Source organism: Misgurnus anguillicaudatus, chromosome 18 (genome assembly GCF_027580225.2).
Source record: "Misgurnus anguillicaudatus chromosome 18, ASM2758022v2, whole genome shotgun sequence".
NCBI lineage: Eukaryota > Metazoa > Chordata > Actinopteri > Cypriniformes > Cobitidae > Misgurnus > Misgurnus anguillicaudatus.
Genome location: NC_073354.2, coordinates 30,152,652 through 30,172,851, shown reverse-complemented (window position 1 = coordinate 30,172,851; position 20,200 = coordinate 30,152,652). Strand labels below are relative to the sequence as shown.

The following is a 20,200-nucleotide window of genomic DNA, read 5'->3' as shown; positions in this document are numbered from 1 at the left end:
AGATTTGGTTAGGACTATACTCTCATTTCAGCGTAATAATCAAGGACTTTGCTGATGCAACATGGCTGCAGCAGGCGTAGTGATATTATGCACTGCCCGAAGATAGTCCCCTTGGTTACTTTATGCCTACTGCAGCCATGTTACATCAGCAAAGTCACCGATTATTATGCAAGTCGGTCTTAGTACACAATGCAACCACAGAAGAGTCAAGCTCCAAACAGGAAAAACATCAAAACTCCCTAGCCATTTTCTGCGCGATGCCAATGGTCCAATCAGATTCAATAGACTATGCCAAGCCACGCCAAAAGTGCCAGCGCCAGACCCAGAGACCAGCCGAATGGACCCCAAAACGGCAAGAATCAAATGTCCAACTCCAGGGGAGCTGGAAAATGAGCAAACCCTCCAAAAAAGTGGAATGTCCCTTTAAATTGGATTAAACTAAAAACCATGCCTCAAATTCACTTTTTGGTTCTACCGAAAAATGCAAGTCACACAGGTTTTAAACGACACAAGAGCGAGTAAATAATGACAGGATTTTCATTTTTGGTCTTTTTAACAGGTGCCTTGTACTTGTGAAACAGAGCATGAACTCCCAAAAATCAATTCTCCCCTCTTTTCGGCCAGTGCACAGCCAAACATGATTGTCTGAGCACACGTGGGTGCTTCTAACATGGAAGAACACGACCAAGCTGCCTCTATTTTCCTGGATTTACTCCATGGAAAACAGGAGATGAAGCTCCTTCACGTTAACCAATGAGACCAGACCATTGCCTCACGGTCTTATGGTAACATAAGCTTTTGGTTAGGGGGTATATTACTTATACAATCATTTTCTGCTTCATCAAAGTGCCGTAACGGATAACGTTCCCAACCCCACGCTCCATTTCTTGGGCTATGTGAGAAAGATCGGTCTGGAGGAAGCAGCGAGTTTTCACACAGTCAAGAGGAGTGGAGACGGGTGAAATGGACATCCTGCCGGAGGATCCAACAGACCATCTAAAAACGGGGGGAAGATCACTCTTTACACACAAACACACGAAGAGCGCATACACACACCCATCCCGGTTACAAATGCGAAAAGGGTCTAAGCTGTTCCAGTTGCACTTCAAGAGATATTCTTTCTTCTAGTAGGTCCTGACAAGACATAATTTGAGAAAAAAAAACATGATTTTGTCAAGTCTGTACAGACTATGATATAAATAAAGTAAAATCACATAACTCGTACCTTCAACTGTTGTTGTAATTCGCTGTTAAGTCTGGCTAAAACCGTATTTGTTTCTTTATTTCTTCTAATGGAAGCCTGGATGGCCTTCTTATCTTTACCGACAGACCTGTTTTAAAACAGAAGTGCATTAGGGTAAGGCTTTTACAATGCATTGGTGTATCTTATTTTGGGGGAAAATCAAAAAAATTAAGCAAACGCCTGACATACCGTGCAATTGAGGGTTGTGTTGCTAGAACAGTGGCTATGACGTTAGACTTTTGTGGAAGGTCCTCTATATCTGGTCTGAGCTCATCTTCTGATTTCAGTCTTCGACGGACAGGTTTAGGAGGCGGGGCCAATGGAGTGGATACTTTGGCCTGTGGAGAACGTGTAGTTAGTGCTGACAGATCTGATTTAGTTCAGTACATAGAAGATTGGTCCAACTTACAGAGTTGGCAGTAGCTGCAGTTCGATCTTCTGTTTGAATGTCATTTTTCACCGCTCTTATCACCCCTGCAGCTTCGACACTTCTTTCAGCCTGTATAAAAATATGCATACTTAAGGACTAAAGAGCTTTTTAAAATGGGTTTATGTCTGGGTTAAAGGTCCAGCGTGTAGATGTTTAGCGGCATCTAGTGATGAGACTGTGAATTACAACCAACTCACTGTGCGTTCACACCAGAGGCAGGAGAGGTGGCGAAAATGTGTTATTTGCGCATAGTGGACGCTTGAACATTTTGAGTTTACTCACTTCATTCGCGAGCACATGAAATTCTAGTCATTCACACAGAAACTCCAGGGTTCCCACACCTTAGTTAACTTCAAATTCAAAGACCTTTCAAGGACTTTCCAGGTCCAATACCCTCAAATTCTGGGACCAAATGTGGGGATACATTTCAAGAGGGAGCAATTGTATTACCTTTCAAGATACATTGTTACAGTTCCCTTTCTAGGGAACTCGCGCTGCGTCACTGTGGTGACACTTTGGGGATGCCTTCAGGGGTAAGCGCGTCTGAATGTGTATATCAAATTCAACCAATGGTGAGGCTTAACGACAAAGACAGGGTGACGCGGGAGCCAGGAATTATGGCAAGGGAGACGCAGCGTCTCGTTCCCTTTTCAGGTAACAACAGTTACATACGTAACCCGAGACGTTTTCATGTGTCAAACACAACTATGCAAAAAAGCATTTTGGTATGAATCAACATTCGCATAGAGAAGATATAAGCATTTAAAGCGAACAGTTTAGCAAGTGTGCTTTAAACGTCTACAATTTTTATGATATTATCCTACACTAAAAAGGAAATAATATGGATTTTTTTTAAACTTCTTGCATAAAATAGATTCAAGCACTTTTAATGGCCTGTATCTATGTATGTATATTTTCAAAAACTTCCCAGGGCCTTGAATTTTTTCCCCCAGATTCACAAACTTTCAAGGATTTCAAGGACCCGTGCTTTAATGACGTCAGTAAAACAGGTTTTTTGACTAAACTCCACCCACAGGAATACATCAGTCGCCAGCTAAGCTAACGACAATCAGAGCTCGTTATGTATTCCTGAAGGAAGGACTTTATAGAACAAGGAAGACATCAGCCCATTTTTAGGACAGTGAAAACAGCGCTATAAAGCAGGGTTTCCCGCAGCATATTTCAGTTAAGGCGGCCCGCCTAAGCTTGGAAACCCTACCTCCTTATCTAGCTCGTCCCAAAAAATAATAAAAAATCCCTGCACAAAAGGCCGTCAAGTGCATCTATGAGAATAGCGCATACAGGCATCACACCGCATGCAGGGACGCGTGCCATGCGGCCGAAAGAGAAAGACGTGGTCCATTCCGTCACCGTCTGGAGGATAACTAGCCAGTTGATAAAACATCTCGGAGAATAGCGCAGACGCACTTCACACCGCGAGCGTGCATGCGCACCACACGGCCGAAATGAGATAAGACGTGGTCCGTCATGCCTGGAGGATAGCCAGTTGATAAAACACGTGTCCGTGAGAACTGTAAGTGAACTTATGTTTTGGGTTTATTTAAGCCTGTTATTGTATTAGTTTATAGTTCTTCTAATTTTAAAGAAAGTTAGCTGATGATTTTGTTGTTTGAGCAACCTGCTAAGGTTTCACGTGCCTGTTGATTAGATATAATTGTTGAGCGCTCTTGCTCACTTTATTCATGTGCATTATTTACATGCTACAGTAGTTACACTTCTTTAAGATAATGTAATTAATAGTGGAAAATAATCAGTTTTTACCATCTTCGCGCTACCTATCATCGTTCGCCAGACGCTCTACAAATCTGGTTCAGTTTGTGTGTATTAACCCTTTAGTTTCACTTCATGCAGCTATTCCTGTTAGAGGTATCTGTTAAAAACATTTAAATTCATTAATAATCTAGTATGTGTTCATTTTTGTCATAGTTTCTACATAATTAAGTTTTATTTGAGTGTTTTAAAAATAAATATTTTATTTATTTATTTTATTAAAATATTTTAATTTTCATCATGACACATACACCCCGCCCCTTTGATTGCCACGCCCTTGGCCCCGAACCACCTTAACTAACAAATTTTCTGCGGGAAAACCTGAAAGATAAGTAAATTGTGTGAAAAAGAATGAGTTTTTTTACACAAGAAACATGAACACATGTTATACTGCGCACTGTAAACACAAGCAAAGCTTCAAAAACACAGAAAGAACGGAACCCGTAAAACTCCCCTAACCAACGGTCTTATACAATGCAAAAAATATTTTCAAGAAAAAATGTTCTTAGTATTTTTGTCTTGTTTTCAGTAAAAAAGATCTAAAAATTCTTAAATTAAGATGCTTTTTCTTGATAAGCAAAACGACCCAAAAAATAAGTCTAGTTTTTAGACCAAAAATATCAAATTTAAGTGATTTTGTGCATAAAACAAGCAAAAAATCTGCCAATGAGGTAAGCAAAAAATCTTGAACATTTTTCTTAAACACTAAATTCAAGAAAAATCCAAGAAAAATTTGCTTACTTCATTGGCAGATTTTTTGCTCGCTTTTTTTGCACAAAATCACTTAAATTAGATTTTTCTGTCTAAAAACCAGACTTATCCTCCCGGGTCATTTTGCTCATCAAGAAAAAGCATCTTAATGTAAGAATTTTTAGATATTTTTACTGAAAACAAAACAAAAATACTAAGATTTTTTTTCTTGAAAATAATTTTTTGCAGTGTAGAAATCGCTTTTTACAATATTATAAAATTAAATCAAGTCCCATCCTATTTCCCATTGAATATCCCATTTTATCAGTCACTTTGTCCAGGTAAAAGGGTTTAGATTCTTTTAAATTGATTAACAGCACATTTCAATGAAACTTTTTTCTACCTGTCCACTGTCAGATTTTTCTCCATCATCTGCTGGCTGGTCCACAGCGAACACTTGGAACTGGCTGAAATCAGCAAAGTTGGGCTGTTCTGGCATCTGGTGGGGTGACGTGCTGGTATGCGCTGGAAGACCGTCTGCCTCTAACGAACGAGGGCCGTGTGGCAATGATGTCTAGAAATTTAAACATTACATAATGTGTAACTCTTTTAGATATTTTTCCACAAATAAATGATCAGAATTACGATTTGTGACTATTACCTGTGTGGGTAATGGTCTGGGAGGCACTGCTGGGAGAAAGGCCACTACACCTGCCTGCTGAGAACCTGCTGGAGAAAGTCAGTAAACATTTTCAACAATGCAAGACACCCTTAAACCCATAACAGCACATCTGTGAGAGGCATGCGCTTGTATACCTGCGGGAACGGCAGCAAAAGTTCTGTTCATGTCTAGAGAGGAGGACCGAGAGTGTGAAGCAGGGGGGCGGGGCGGAGGTGGGGGCGGAGCCACAACTTTTAGTCCCTCTGGAGACGTGCCAGAATGAGACCTGCAGGAGTTTAAAAATTTAATTATTCAAGAATTAGATGTGACAAATCATTTATAGAAAAAAATTCTGTATGATTACCTTTGTCTGTTCACAGCACTAGATATGGGCTCTTGGTCAGATGCAAATGAATCTGAGCTGCTGTAGCCATCTCCTGTAAAGAAAAGAGTCAAGTTTCTTAATATATGACAGTCAATATCATGCTTTTAAATCAGAATAACACTGGGTTAGTGTATATAAACTTACCAACAGCTGGACCAGAAAACTTAATAGTTGTTGGTAGCTTCGTCTCATCAGGGAGTTCTGGTGGTTTAGCCATTAATGGACTCGTTGGATGCGTGTGATCTACAAAAGCAAATCGTAAGATATGTTTAATATAACGTTGCTATGCAGTTGCTTAAGTGCTCCGAGTGGGTTGTGCTGTTTTTTTCGGGTGATCTTAGTGGATGCTTACTTGCCGATTTGCAATGTGTGATGTTTTCAATTTAGATTTTGGAAAAACTCAAATGCTACATGCTTAATCGCCTTAGCAAGCACCACTTGTTAATACATACATGGTACATATACCTTATCAAATAACACAGAAAAATTATTTAAAAAACAATGGGTCTCATTCATGAAACATTCGTAAATATATGAGTAAATATGTGAGTGATTTGCACATAAACAGACCTTCCCGAAAACTCTCCTCCTGATTCACAAATACTTCGTAAACGTCAGATTTGATAGTTAAATGTGTGTATGTGTTAATGAATTCCTATCAATCGTACATGGGACGCGCGTGCACGCTTATTCTCAATTACCATAAACCCCGCCCATTAAATCCGACTGAAAACTATATATGGGCATCATATGACACCAAGCGAAGGATTTGAACATATGTCTTCTTAAAAGCAAATGAAAAAAAAACATTTATCAGATGTAGAAATTTTATTATCAGAAGTTAATTCAAAAAGGCAAATTTTATTTTCAAGCATATGGCGTCTCAGGTCCTAAAAAAAGGAAGCTTGGCAGCACATTACAGATGCTGTTAATGAAATTTCATCTGTTAATCGAACAGTCCCACAAGTGAAAAGAAAATGGTTCGACATGAAGCTTGACTGCAAAAAACTAATTAGTTAACTTCGAAAAAATCTTTTTCAAAAATAAAAATAGAGGAAATACACAAGCAGTTTACAATTGAGCAGATTTAACTTTTCACAAAATAACTGGTCTGGGTAGCCTGAAACAACTCATTAACCAGTCTTCATTCTCGGCAAGTAAGTGCGCGGTCTCTGAAAATACGCCTTATCTATATATTAGCCATCGTAAATTTGTTATGCCTGATTTTGGCCATTTTATAGGAAACAATTTCGTTTGCCCAGCCCTATTGAAATCAATAATGTATTTGATTAAAGTGTTCCGTTTGCAGATGCTATTACTGGAGCTTAAGTTAAAAGAAAAAACATATATAATTACTGTATAATATTTTTTACAAAATGCTGTGTAGAATGTACATGATTACGGTGAATTAAATGCAGCCTTATTGATGAGCAAAACGTTCTGATGTTAAACGCACCATTTACGCGTGGCTGGGAGCAGGTGTAGATTTCTTTCGTACCAACTTACATTTGGAAAATACGCAAAAGGACTTTATGAACGATTTACACAAAAATTCGTTCTGCTCGTGTTTCATGAATGAGACCCAATTTTTGAAGGTGTATAAAAAGGACGCACCGCTTCCGGTTCTTTTAAGCTCCATCTCTTGCATGTGGATCTTGCTGGGCGTCATTCGAATGGGCACTGGATGAACTATTGCTGTATCCTACAAAGAAACGAGCATTTTAACTGCTGCTGTCATAAAAGTCAAATGACTTCAAGTTACTGAAACAAAAATCTGTCATTGAACTAAAACTGTACAAAAATATGAGCAGTAGTGAAATAGTTCACCCAGAAAATACAATTCTGACATCATTTACTCATCCAAATGAAATTCAGAATCTGTATGACTGTCACTCTATTTATGTTAGAAATGCCCCAAAATAAAGGCCATTACAGGAGCCAGGCAGAATCTGCTGCCTTTTTTTGCTTTGTCTGCAGAATTTTTTTGGAAAATGATTTTAAATGTTAAGCTGTAAATATTACAAAATTGAATGTAAAATAATTTCTTTTTAAAGGCTTACAATGAAAAAACAAATCCATCAAACCAATGAGTCCTACAAATTAAACTGGACCAACATGAACCAGATAATGTGCATGTAGAGATAAAATTACATATATAATTGTTTATACACTGCAAAAAATTCCTGCCTTTCTTAGTATATTCATCTTGTTTTCAGTACAAATATCTATATTCTTAAATCAAGATGCATTTTCTTGATGAGCAAAATGTCCTAAGAAAATAAATCTAGTTTTAGACAAAAAAATATTAAATTTAAGTGAATTTGTGCTTAAAACAAGCAAAAATATCTGCCAATGGGGTGAAAAAAATCTTAATACAAGTTTACTTTTTCTTAAACACTTAATTCAAGAAAAAGTTTCTCATCCCATTGGCAGATATTTTTGCTTGTTTTAAGCACACATTCACTTAAATTTGATATATTTTGTCTAAAAATTTGACTTATTTTCTAAGGTAATTTTGCTCATCAAGAAAACACATCTTGATTTAAGAATTTCTAGACATTTGTACTTCAAACAAGACAAAAATACTAAATAAGAAAGTCATTTTTTGCAAAAAATGCTAAAAAAATTTCAAGAAAAAAAAATATTCGTATTTTTGTATTGTTTTTAGTAAAAATATCTAAAAATTCTTAAATTAAGATGCTTTTTCTTGATGAGCAAAACAACCCAAGAAAATAAATCTAGTTTTTAGACCAAAAATATCAAATTTAAGTGATTTTGTGCATAAAACAAGCAAAACAATTTGCTAATGGGGTAAGCAATTTTTTCTTGAATTTAGTCTTTAAGAAAATTGTCAAGATTTTTTGCTTACCCCATTGGCAGATTTTTTTGCTTGTTTTATGCACAAAATCACTAAAATTTGATATTTTTTAAAACTAGACTTATTTTCTTGGGTTGTTTGCTCATCAGGAAAAAGCATCTTATTTTAAGAATTTTTAGATATTTTTACTGAAAACAAGACCAAAAAAACGAAGTCATTTTTTTCTTGAAAATCATTTTTTGCAGTGTAGCAGAATAAAAAAGCTTGTGTTAATACTTTCTCATTATGAATTTAGCACGTACCAAGATCATTCATAATTTTTATAATGCAATGTAAACTTTATATTAAACATAGCAATAGCATTTGTCTTGTAAACAGACTTGAAATCTGAGTGCTGATTCATGTCGCGTCACATAGACGACAGAGTCAAGTAAGATCTGCTTGACTCCGTGGTAAGTTTTATTTAATCTCAAATATCAAATGGTTTGTGCTCTCTATCATTAAAAAGGATCACAGCAAACAGCACAGACAGGGATCTTTGTACTACTTGCAAATGACTGCTTACAAACACGCTCAAGCGCAGGATGTTTGTCAATGACATGCATTAAATCTGCAGAATTACGTTTGGGCCTTGCCATTACTATGAAAATCTCATTACCGTTACTCTCAAACTTCATTAATGTGATATTAACACTCGCATACAGTGCATTTACATTTGTGACCCTGGACAACAAACCCAGTCATAAGGGTCAATTTTTTTTAAATTGAGATTTATTCATTCATCATCTGAAAGTTGAATAAATAAGATTTCCATTGATGTACGGTTTGTTAAAGGATAGGAAAATATCTGGCCGAGAAAAACTGGAATCTAGGAGTGAAAAATATTGAGAAAATCACCTTTAAAGTTGTCCAAATGAAGTCCTTAGTCCTTATAGAAAAATCTATAATTTTGACCTATACAATGTATTGTTGGCTATTGCTACAAAGATACTTGTGCTACTTAAGACTGGTTTTGTGGTCCAGGGTCACATTTATGCATTTAGAAGATGCTTTAATCCAAAGCGACTTATAGTGCATTCAAAATATACTTTTTTCAGTATATTGTGATTACAAAAATGTTGTGCATCACTAATATAAAGTAAAAATTTAACTTCTGGGTCTGGTAGTACAACTTTTAGCATAGCTTAGCATAATCCATTGAATCTGATTAGACCATTAGCATCACGCTAAAAAACAAAGAGTTTCGATATTTTTCTAAGATTTTCTAGGCAGAAATGGCTAGGAACTATACTCTGAACTATACTATTGAAAATAACCAAGGGGACAATTTTCAGGCAGCCATGTTACAGCAGCAAAGTCCTTGATTATTACACCAGAATTTTTAAAGTTTTAAATAGGAAAAATATCAAACCTCTGGTTATTTTTTGCACGATGCTAATGGTCTAATCAAATTGAATGGATTGTGCTAAGCTATGCTAAAAGTGTTAGCGCCACATAGATATATACACTAGATGTCGCCTTGGATACGGGAGTTCATTGGACCGAATGCGTCAACTAAAGCGCCATCTTGAAACAGGGGAACCCCGCATCAGCGTCATTGTAGGCAATGGTGTAACAGAAATAAAATCACCATAAATCGTCATGAACGCGATTTTCTTTGTTTTCTTTTGGTTCGTTTTAACAGTCAGACATGTATTTAACATTTAGTCCAGGAAAAAATAAAAGTTTTGATTTTATGAAAATTAACTTTTTCTAACTGTAATGCATAGTGCTAGTAGCCCTAGCATCCATACGCAGCACAAAAGTCCTGTATCGTCCATGAATTCGAAGTACAGGCGGAGATTGCAGCTTTACCTAGATACTTCCTATGACAAGACCCCTGTTCTAAGATGGCGGCCGTTTTGACGCATGCTCAGAGCTCCAAGGCGACATCTAGTGTATATATCTATGGTAGCGCCAGACCCAGAGATTAGCTGAATGGATTCCAAAACGGTAAAAATCAAATGTTTAACTCTAGGGGAGCTGGAAAATTTGCATATTTTCAAAAAAATTGAGTGTCCCTTTAAGTTTCTCTCACAGCTCATATTTTATTTTATTTATTAATTTTTTTCTAGTACATGAGCGCAGAACTTTTATTTTTGGATGAACTGATTGTTTAAGAACCCTGCAGTGGGTTATGAACTCCATACATATGTATCACATGGCAAGCATGTGCCATTAAAACTCTTTAACAACACAACGAAAGGACAATTAGCAGAGTCATCACCTGGATTACATGATATGAAAGAAAAAGAATGAGAAATTATTTCTAAGCACAGCAAGCAAAAGAAAACGAACCAATCACATGATGATTCCACTGCGGCTGAGAAACATGCGCTCTCAAAGAGGATTTCAAGAGTACAGGGTTAATGAATATCATTAATTATGAAAGAGCACTGAGTGATTGACTTACAGGGTCAGCTGGTGCAATGTTAGAATCAAATTGGGTCAGAGTTTGTGAGCTTGAGGAGCGCTCGCTAAAAGTCTCCCACTGCTGGAGAGACAGAGCAAAGACATATCAGCACAGTGGAGCCAATCCACTCCTCACACAAGCAAACAAGAAGCCATAATACAACAATTGTATGCACTACCCATTCTCTGACTACCAGTGACAGGCGAACAAAGAGAATTCTGGGAAGAGATTTGTTTTCATTGTACTGTAGTGTATTTTTGTATACACAGAGGAACCATTATCTTCCTGATAGCCTCATAGGCTGGGAGAGAAAATTACACTCATTTAGGAAAATCAAATTTACTAGAAAAGGTAAAGGTAAAAAGAGAAATTTCATAAAAATAAAATCCCATAATTGACTTCAAGACTAAATTAAACCAAATCAACTTAAAAAGTGCAGCAGGGATGATGTATTTTTTAGGTAAAACCCAGAAGCATGTTTAGCACTTCCGGTTCCTTTGTCCCAAAGTATTTTTTTTAATGGGGTTATGGATAAACTCCTTAAAGGGGTCATATTGTGAGATTTTTTTTTAAATGTAAAATAAATCGTTGGTGTCCCCAAAGTGTGAATGTGAAGTTTTAGCTCAAAATACCATATAGATAATTTATTATAGCATTTTAAAATTGCCACTTTGTAGGTGCAAGTAAAAATATGTGTCGTTTCTGGGTGTGTCATTTAAAATGCAAATGACTAAATGCACTAAATTGCAGTGATGTGGTTGGATAGTGCAGATAAAGGGGCGGTATTATTGTAATTGGATATGGTACATACGTCACAAAACAGGCGAATTCTGAACAACCAAATTTTTCACATGCTTACAGAGAATGGTTTACCAAAACAAAGTGGTTGTTCTGGGTTGTTCTTTTTCACATTTTCTAGGTTAATAGAAGCAATAGCTGGGTTTCCATCCAAATGTGAAGCGAATCTTTTAAAAATTCGCAAATAAAGAAAAACAAAAAAATGCAAATTAGGTGCGTTTCCATTAAGTTGTTTGAGCGAATGACGATGGCATTGGGTAACCTAGTAACCAACAGTAAACAAAACAATGTACACGTGAAAAATGGAGACAGGACTGCATGTAGTCACAATGGGGGCAAGCTTGTAATTGCTGAATGCTGTGCATAGAAGAAGAAATGCAGACTTTTTTGGAAGGCATAAGCAGCAAGGACATTGCGACGACGTCGAGCCCCATATATGGTAAAGACAACTCCAGTGGAAACAGCTAGACGTAAAGTCCCATGGGTTTAATGTTCACAACTTGAGAAATATTTCGGCAAATGCGTTTCCATCTCCCATTTTTCGCATTTACACTTTTCACATAAATCAAAAACCACCTCAAGCGAGCGTAAAAACTTTTTTGCGAATCAAGGGATTTTTTATCGAAATTTGCTGTTTCCATCACTCGTTTTTGATGCGATACTTCAAAATGCGCATAAAATCATGGTGATGGAAACATGGCTAGAGAGGACCCAAATAGCACTTAAACTTGGAAAAAGTCCGATTTTCACGCTATGACCCCTTTAAATAAGATCTCGGGTTAAGGATATTTTCATGTTTTTTTTCTACGACATAAAACACATCAGTGATACCCCCACTTGTAACTTTTTAAAACAGACTTTGTTGGTGACTTTAAGGGCTCTATCTTACACCCGGCGCAATGCAGCGCAATGCGCGACGCAAGTGTCTTTCGCTAGTTTCCACCCTAATTTTCACGTTTAGCGCCGCGTTGTTTAAATAGCAAATGCATTTGCGCCCCCTTTGCGCCCATGGGCGTTCTGGTCTGAAAAACGAGGTGTGTTCAGGCGCATTGTTGGCGCGTTGCTATTTTGAGGCAACTAAAATAGACTACGCCATTGACCAACAAAAACCTGGTCTAAAGTCTAAAGTCAATGGCGCAATATGTTTTATGTTATTTAAAGAGCGCATTAGTAATATGCGCCTATAAACGGGAGGACAACGCGGGTTTGCTTATCACAAAGTACATAAATGCGCAGCAGCACAAAAATGCTTTAAAATATGAAAGATTAAAGGATTGAATTTAAGAGATTATTATTGAGTCTCTTGGACATATTTATAAATGAGGACTGATTATGAGACGTTAGAAGGCACAAAGAGCTGCTTTACCTGCAGCCTGATAAGTAAATAAATGCTTTGCTTTAAACAAATGCGTCTGTTTTTAAATGTTTTTTTTAATGCTACCTCACGGATTTATTGTATATGATGTACCTGTGGATATGGCGAGATGAGAAACATTTGTAAGTAATGCTTAAAAAAACTCTTTGCTAAAAAAACCGCTGTCCAAAGTGCTGAAACGTGAGGAGAGCCGTTTGTAATTTCTTTATCTCCTGTTTGTTACAAATAAAGTATTTTTAGAGTACAAACCTTATCTTACATACTTGTAAATTATTTTTTGATGATATTGGATATACATTTAAAGCAATTACAAGCCTGCTTTTTACTTCCATGACAAAAGAAAACGGGTTTTAAAGGTTTTAATAAAAAAATAACAATTTCAATATAAGGGATAAACAACACAATTATTTAACATTAATCTTAAACTGGGGATCTTCTTCCTGCGCTTAGTTTTTCAGTTTACAAAGTCCGTCATTTAAATAAGGATCAGACATAGCGCCAGCGCAACTTGCTTTTAAAGGGAATGAGAGCTGTGACTCTAATTTGTTTACTGCACGTTACGCCCAAAATACTCCCATTACAATAGGACCTACCCTTTTCGACCATGCGCTCGGCGCAAAAAGATTTTTCCCGTCGTTAAATTAGCAAAAGTGGATTTGGACACGCCCATTTAGACGTTGCGCTGTGCGCTTTAGACAATGCGCTTAGATCGTTAAAATAGGGCCCTAAACGTCATCACGCACGAAGATCGCAAAAACAACACAACATAGGCACAATTCCAAACAATAATTCATCCACAAAGTATTTTCTTATCAGGGAACATGTTTTTAAATGTGTTTAAAGGAGCCGTCCGAAGCTTGGTGGTGATGACGCTGATGTTGAGGTCCGTGGTGTAGATAAGGGTTAAAGAGGCCATGGCACAATACTTTTTTTAGATGTCAAATAAATCTTTGGTGTCCCCAGAGCACATATATGACGTTTTAGCTTAAAATACCATAGAAATAATTTATTATAGCATGTTAAAATTGCTAGTTTGTAGGTGTGTGCAAAAATGTGCCGTTTTATGTGTGCTTTAAAATGCAAATGAGCTGATGAAATTCAAACACTGATCACAATGATGGTGGTTTGTTGCAATTAAAACTCAATTGTGCTTTTCTCTGCACTAAATGGCAGTGCTGTGGTTGGATAGTGCAGATTTAGGGGTGTTATTATTATAAAAAGAGCTCCTTATAACATCATAAGGAGAGCCAAATTAAAAATGACTTTTTTATGTGCTTGTAGAGAATGGTTTACCAAAACTAAGTTACTGGGTTGATCTTCTTCACATTTTCTAGGTCGATAGAAGCACTGGGGACCCAATCGTAGCACTTAAACATGGAAAAAGTCAGATTTTCATGCCATGGCCCCTTTAACTTTTTTTTCTAGTAAAGCATTCAGACTTCAAAATTCATAAAAGTTGTGTTTATCTGTGTAGATTATCTTGTCGGACAAAATGTGCAAGTGTCATAAACTTTTGTTAAACACAGAGCATATTTTTAGCAATAATCCAAAAGTCTATGGGGAAAAATAAATGGGCTTTTTGGCAAGGGAACCAGTGTAACTTCCTGGTTGGCCTCACTGATCTATATAAATGACTGGATTGCGCATGACGTCACAATTGTGAAGCCACCGCGCCTCCATATTGGTATGCCCAAACATTTTATTAAGTCAATGGACATTATCAGATTTTAATGATAAAACATAACTTTACAAGTCTCTGTTTTTATATCTAAAGTCTACCTTTACATTATTACAACACAAAGTTAGTATTAATGACAAACGTACTCATTCTGAAATCGAAATAAACAATCATGCTTTGTACCGTATATGCATTCAATAATTAGCTGGTTTTGTAATTATGTTATCTTTACAAGTTACCTAAACTTATTTAGAGAAGTAACGCTGACCGTGTAGCCTAATGTCAAAAAACTTTATTTATACCCATGTCATTAACAGAATGCAGCAGACACACTCACCTTAACGTTGTATTATAAATCTCTTATCCTGCCCGATTAAAACATAAGCATTGCAAATAACACCAGAATTAACTATTAATTTACGTACACATCCTAAAAATGAATCTTGTGTGACTGATACGCTGTAAAGCGGGTAAATTTAGATCATGATTTTGAATGCAAGTCAATGACGCTCTCTGCCATGGACGCTCGAACTCTGCGCTGGCTTCACCTCAAGCTGTTACGTTAAGCGTTCTATGCGCAATCCAGTCATTTACATAGATCAGCGGATGGCCTACAAAAATGCGTCATCCCTGCGGCACTCCATTTAATTCCTAAATAAATGTTGGTGTATGTACTGTGCACAATTCACTAGTGCATGTTCACAATGACAGAAAATGTTTTTGTTCTTTGTATGCTTTTGAAACAGCTTTATGCTGACATAACTGAAGTAGGAAACAAATTAACCAATGACATATTAGCCTACCATGTTGATTATATAAAAGCTCCACAATCCAAACACATGCCAAATTTTGTTCCCGCTAAATATTTACAAAAGCAAATGCAATGTGCTGCGAATGCTTATAGAAGTATAATCTAATAAGATTTAATTTTAAAATGTGACTTCATATTAGTTTTTCTGACAAGGTCACCACATTCCAGACACAGTGCACCACTGAATGTCAACATTTCTCACGAGAGTGATACAAGCATGCTTTGTCAGCACCTCTTCCTCCTACACATTTATTAAGTTTGATTTTCCCGTAAGAATAAAAGACGACACAACTGACTGATAGAGTTGCAGTGAGATTTCATTCACACACAAAAAAGGTTAACGTAAAATGCTTCAAACCTCATTGCTCTGGTTCATTTCAGGCCAGTTCTGGTTTAGAGAAGGCATGGATGGAGACTTGTTTGGAGTGACCTCAACAGGAGAAGCAGAAAAGCCCACTTCGGGGGCCGATTCTGGAACTCCTAAATCATATACACACACATTATAATCTATTTATGACGACAGAAAAAATTTGAAGTATAACCATAAATTTTACTTTATATAGGGGAGAGCAGGGCACAACCTAACGCTTTTTGGTTTTGGCTCATCATTCAAAAAATATTTGAGTTTGATTAATTATATTTTTACATAAGCAACACACACATCTCTGCTACAAATGAACATTTGAAGTTTTTTCTATTACTCACCATTCTTGGACAATTACACTAACGTGACAGAAGTGCAAATGTTACAACTTACCCCATAGGTGGGGTTAATTAAAACAGGCAGGGGGTTAGTTGTAACACTTGCTAAAAATTAAATTTGCAGACAAATATTTCAATACTGTTTTGTTTACTTTCTTACACTCTGAGGCTATTTTGGGGATTTTCGCCTGGATTTGGCCTACCCAATTTCAAAAGCTTCCCATAGCCACATGCAGAGGTGCACATACAAAAATTTGGTATCATTTTACAGGAAAACCTTTGAAATTACATAAAACACTGTTAAAAGTGCTAAACATGGTTGTATGTGTTGTCAGTCCTCTAATAAACACAAAAATAAATAGGCGCTTTTTGATGTTTTTTTCCTAAAGTCTGTATTTAAAAGTGTATAACTCTGGCCCTGAGTGGGAACGAAACCTTCAGACAGTTTTGTTTGATTCCAGCAATTGCCAGCTTACAGAGGAAAAAGGAATTTTTTCTCTATCATTATAAATGCCAAAGTTATTTTACTCCAACTGATGGGAGGAATAATACCCTTTTTGTATATAATTTCTGCCTAAAAACATTTGAAGTGCTCCCCTAACCACATACAGTGGAATAAATGCAATATCTTTATATCATTTTGCAGAAAACACTTTGGAGTTACATAAAAAGCTGCTGTTTGTGACAAATATTGTTATTTATGTGGTTTTTCATATGATAAAACACCAAATTTTCTTTTTTTATGTTGTAAATACTGCTTTTGATAGTGTATAACTCTGGTTCTGGGTGCTCTAGCAGACTGCAGACAGTTCTGGTTGTTAACAGCAGCAGACAGTAAACACCCAAAAAAAGAATGATCTCTTTAGCATGTCGCTTTCAAAAGTTATTCTCATTTTACTGACGGGTGTGAAAATACATTTTTCATGTAAATATAAATTTTTTGTTTTGCACATATAATAAATATCAAGGGATTATTAATGAACAAAAACAAAGAAAATGCTGTGAATGGACTCATTTTTTAGAGTAGGACCTAAGAGAAAAGATGGTGTATCATTTGTGGCTATCTGTGTTATCTGAGGCAGTCCACACTCAAGTTTCCCATATGTTTACAAAATACATTTTTTTACCTCATTATTCATTCGACGATTGTTAGATAGGTGATGATAATAGGACAAAAATAACGCTGTAAACGTATTCCTGAGACTGAGAGCTTTCATTTGATATAAGACTTGTCCATGTTTGTCATACTTGAAAAATATGAAATATGTGAATATTAAATGATATTACAAAATATGGGGGAGGTGATAGTGTAAATTAATTGTTAATAACTTTCTTACAGTAGAAGATATGTCAAAGTGATGCATATCTGCAGAAAGTAGAGAGTCTAAGCTTTCAAACAGTATCTCATATGTGGTACTGGGTCCATGACAGACCATTACAAATTAAAGGAAGATTTTATATTAAGTCAAAATAAGATAATTCTGGACCCGGTACAGGGTCCCAGAGTTAAAGAAGTTAAACACTTGAAGTGGATATTGTTTATATATCTGTCTATAATAGACAGGTATCCACACTGTATTCATTCATCCATCCCTTTTCTAACAATAGTTCAATTATAAATGGATACAGAATTATGACAAAACATGTGACCCAGTCTGTGATAACCATACTACAGTTTTAAAATCAAATTCTGAGATAATGAGCATCAAAGTCTGATTTTAGACATTCATTTCATTATGATTTCAATCTTTGACGTGACCTTATTCAATTAATTAACCGCAAGAATTATGCTAAAGTTAGCGGTTTTCATATCGTAAGTGCTGAGGGGTTAATTGTAACACACCGTTACAATTAACCCCGCTGGGTCAAAATATTTTCAAGCCCACCAAAAAAGTTGCTAAAGAGCTGCAGACATATTTCAAAACGATGCTTTGTTTTAGTCAAGACACCGATTAACATGACATAGGATTAGATTTGGTATCTTGCACCCAACTTAGAAACCGAAAAAAAAAACATATGATGAAAAAAATTACTTACATGCCACCAAAACACTCGTTCATAAATAACTCTCTGGAAAAACCTTATACATTTCCAATTATTTGCGGGAGATTGTTTTTTGGCAGCGTAAAATAAAATACCGGAAAAACTAAATGCTCAACTTGTGCAACAATGTAAACAGTCTGTGTTACAACTAACCCCGCGTTAGTTTTTGCCCCGCGCACCCCTACTGTATATTCGAAAATATATAATTTCTTACAATGCAACATTGTAAAAAAAGCCTCTTTTATGACTTAACAATTATCAATGGAGAAATCCTGTCGAGAGGATCATTTCAGAAAGCAGCTATATTATGTGTCCAAGTAAACCAACGGCGTATACAATATATGGATAATATTGTAAACAAATCAAAAGATGACTTGAAAAGATGAATTAAAAAGTGTTTGACCAGAAGGTGGCACAGCTGACGCTGTCATAAAACTTTACAGAAACTCCCTCCTAATCTTAATATATTCAATATTAATATATTCTTATAATATTCAAAAGGTAATTTTATTAAATAAAAGTGTTACTAAGATACAGCCTCACTTCCTTTGAAGCCCTTATCATGTTAAAATCAGTGGCTCATACCACATTCTGAAGACACACAGCATGGGCTGAAAACTGGCCAATGACATTCAACAGCAGGTGGAGCTACTAAAATATGGTGCAACATGCAACCACATGGCCACAGACTAAACAGACTCTGCATACACTATCTATCTTGATGACATATCAGCTGTTTAAACATCTGTCTGCACAACCTCACAGTTTCGGAAAAGCTCTATATGGCCATGGCCAAAAAATCTTATAATGACAATTGCACAGAGGAGTTTCTTCATTTATCTCCATGCATTTAAAAAACATCATTTGTAGTCAGCAGACAGAGGCATTTATACATTAATGTTCTGAAAAGAGTTTATGCAGCACGCTGTGAAATAACTCTGCTGCGTATTGCCCAACCTGAAGTCAAGGTCGGCACTTGGCTTTTCTGCTTACCTGCTGAGTCATCCAAGTCAATAAGCTTTGGCATTAGACTCTCAGGGAGCTTTTCAGGAAGGTCATAACCGTTTTTTCTCGCGACCACGAGATGAAATGCGGCACAGAACTCATCCAGGGTCAGCGCGCCATCTTTATCAAAATCTGATAGCTCCCTGCAAGGTGAAGCAGGGCGGTCAAAAGCAATAAGATTAATATTTTAAGCACAAAACAGAACAAGGAGGCAGATGACAAAGATAACTTCCTTGTCCGAAGACCAAAAACAAATGCATATGGCAAAGATTATCAACATTTTGGTGGTTTTATAGAGACTGAAGTATTGTGACTAGATGTGAACGAGTCCTTAGTTAAACCCATCTGTTATTCAAATACATTTACACCAAGGTCGTGCAAACTAAACAAAGAGTTACAATGTAATTTACGAGAAAAGCTACTTACCAAATGTGAGACAGTTCCAAAATAGGCAGTTTCGACTTTGTAAAGAATTCCTTCGCAGCAGAGCCTGAGCAAAAAGGACAGGTAAATTTTTTTTTATTAAAGCGGTGGTAGCTTATGGTAACTCTTAAATTATTGTAAAAAAACAGAGTACACTGACCAGGGATTAAACCAGTTAGATCAGGCTGAATGGTTTTAAACTGGTTTATGTAATACTGTCTTTGCTCGTCTGTAATTTTCCAGGGGTCATCGTAAATGCTGCTCTGTCTTTGGTTTTCGTTCGCGGTTCGTACCGTTGTGCTTTCCGGCTGGTGTTTATGGGAAGAAGACGGAAAGATAGAAATTAGCTCACAAACAGTTAATTGAGTAAGAGGATGCAAAATGACCAAGGAAAATTTTTATTTGCTTTGCATAAACCTGTGTAGTACTTGCCAGACTCATGAATGCTGTCATAACACTGCAAATCATGATTTTCAAGAAAAAAAATCTTAGTATTTTTGTCTTGTTTTCAGTAAAAATGTCAAAAAAATTCTTAAATTAAGATGCTTTTTCTTGATGAGAAAAACAACCCAAGAAAATATGTTTAGTTTTTAGACCAAAAATATCAAATTTAATTGATTTTGTGCATAAAACAAGCAAAAAAATTTTTTGCTTGTTTTATGCACAAAATCACTTGACCCTTTAACTGGCGCAGCCCTTTTTGAGTGAGGGGTTGGTGAAAAGGTGATATACACCTTTAAATTAATATAACTCTGGCTTTTTTTTTGGTCTAGAAGCCTAATTTTGGTTTTAATTTTGGTAATTTTTTGTTTTAAAGAAGACACTTCAACGTTTTTAGGGAAGTGTCTGGAGGTGAAAATATTAATTTTTTTTAAAGCAGTTTACATTTATGTGT

The 20,200-nt window shown here is 36.3% G+C and overlaps 1 protein-coding gene across 4 annotated transcripts in view; it reads right to left on the bottom strand.

The window, feature by feature from the left end:
* Positions 1 to 585: 585 nt before the first annotated feature.
* The window catches only part of reps1 (RALBP1 associated Eps domain containing 1), a 28,620-nt gene continuing 9,005 nt past the window's right edge, over positions 586 to 20,200 (bottom strand). Inside the window, exons 6-20 of one of the 4 annotated variants that reach the window (XM_073856279.1) lie at positions 19,466 to 19,613; positions 19,309 to 19,372; positions 18,871 to 19,025; positions 15,491 to 15,612; positions 10,471 to 10,551; positions 6,815 to 6,902; positions 5,345 to 5,443; positions 5,180 to 5,252; positions 4,971 to 5,101; positions 4,816 to 4,883; positions 4,558 to 4,728; positions 1,653 to 1,742; positions 1,433 to 1,581; positions 1,226 to 1,331; positions 586 to 1,134 (exon numbers count right to left, since the gene is read on the bottom strand). In XM_073856279.1, coding sequence (XP_073712380.1) covers positions 1,066 to 1,134; positions 1,226 to 1,331; positions 1,433 to 1,581; positions 1,653 to 1,742; positions 4,558 to 4,728; positions 4,816 to 4,883; positions 4,971 to 5,101; positions 5,180 to 5,252; positions 5,345 to 5,443; positions 6,815 to 6,902; positions 10,471 to 10,551; positions 15,491 to 15,612; positions 18,871 to 19,025; positions 19,309 to 19,372; positions 19,466 to 19,613 — 1,614 coding nt within the window. In that variant the 3' untranslated portion in view covers positions 586 to 1,065. The remainder of the gene's footprint in view (positions 1,135 to 1,225; positions 1,332 to 1,432; positions 1,582 to 1,652; positions 1,743 to 4,557; positions 4,729 to 4,815; positions 4,884 to 4,970; positions 5,102 to 5,179; positions 5,253 to 5,344; positions 5,444 to 6,814; positions 6,903 to 10,470; positions 10,552 to 15,490; positions 15,613 to 18,870; positions 19,026 to 19,308; positions 19,373 to 19,465; positions 19,614 to 20,200) is intronic. The other 3 variants (XM_055185551.2, XM_073856280.1, XM_073856281.1) reach the window with 3 other exon arrangements.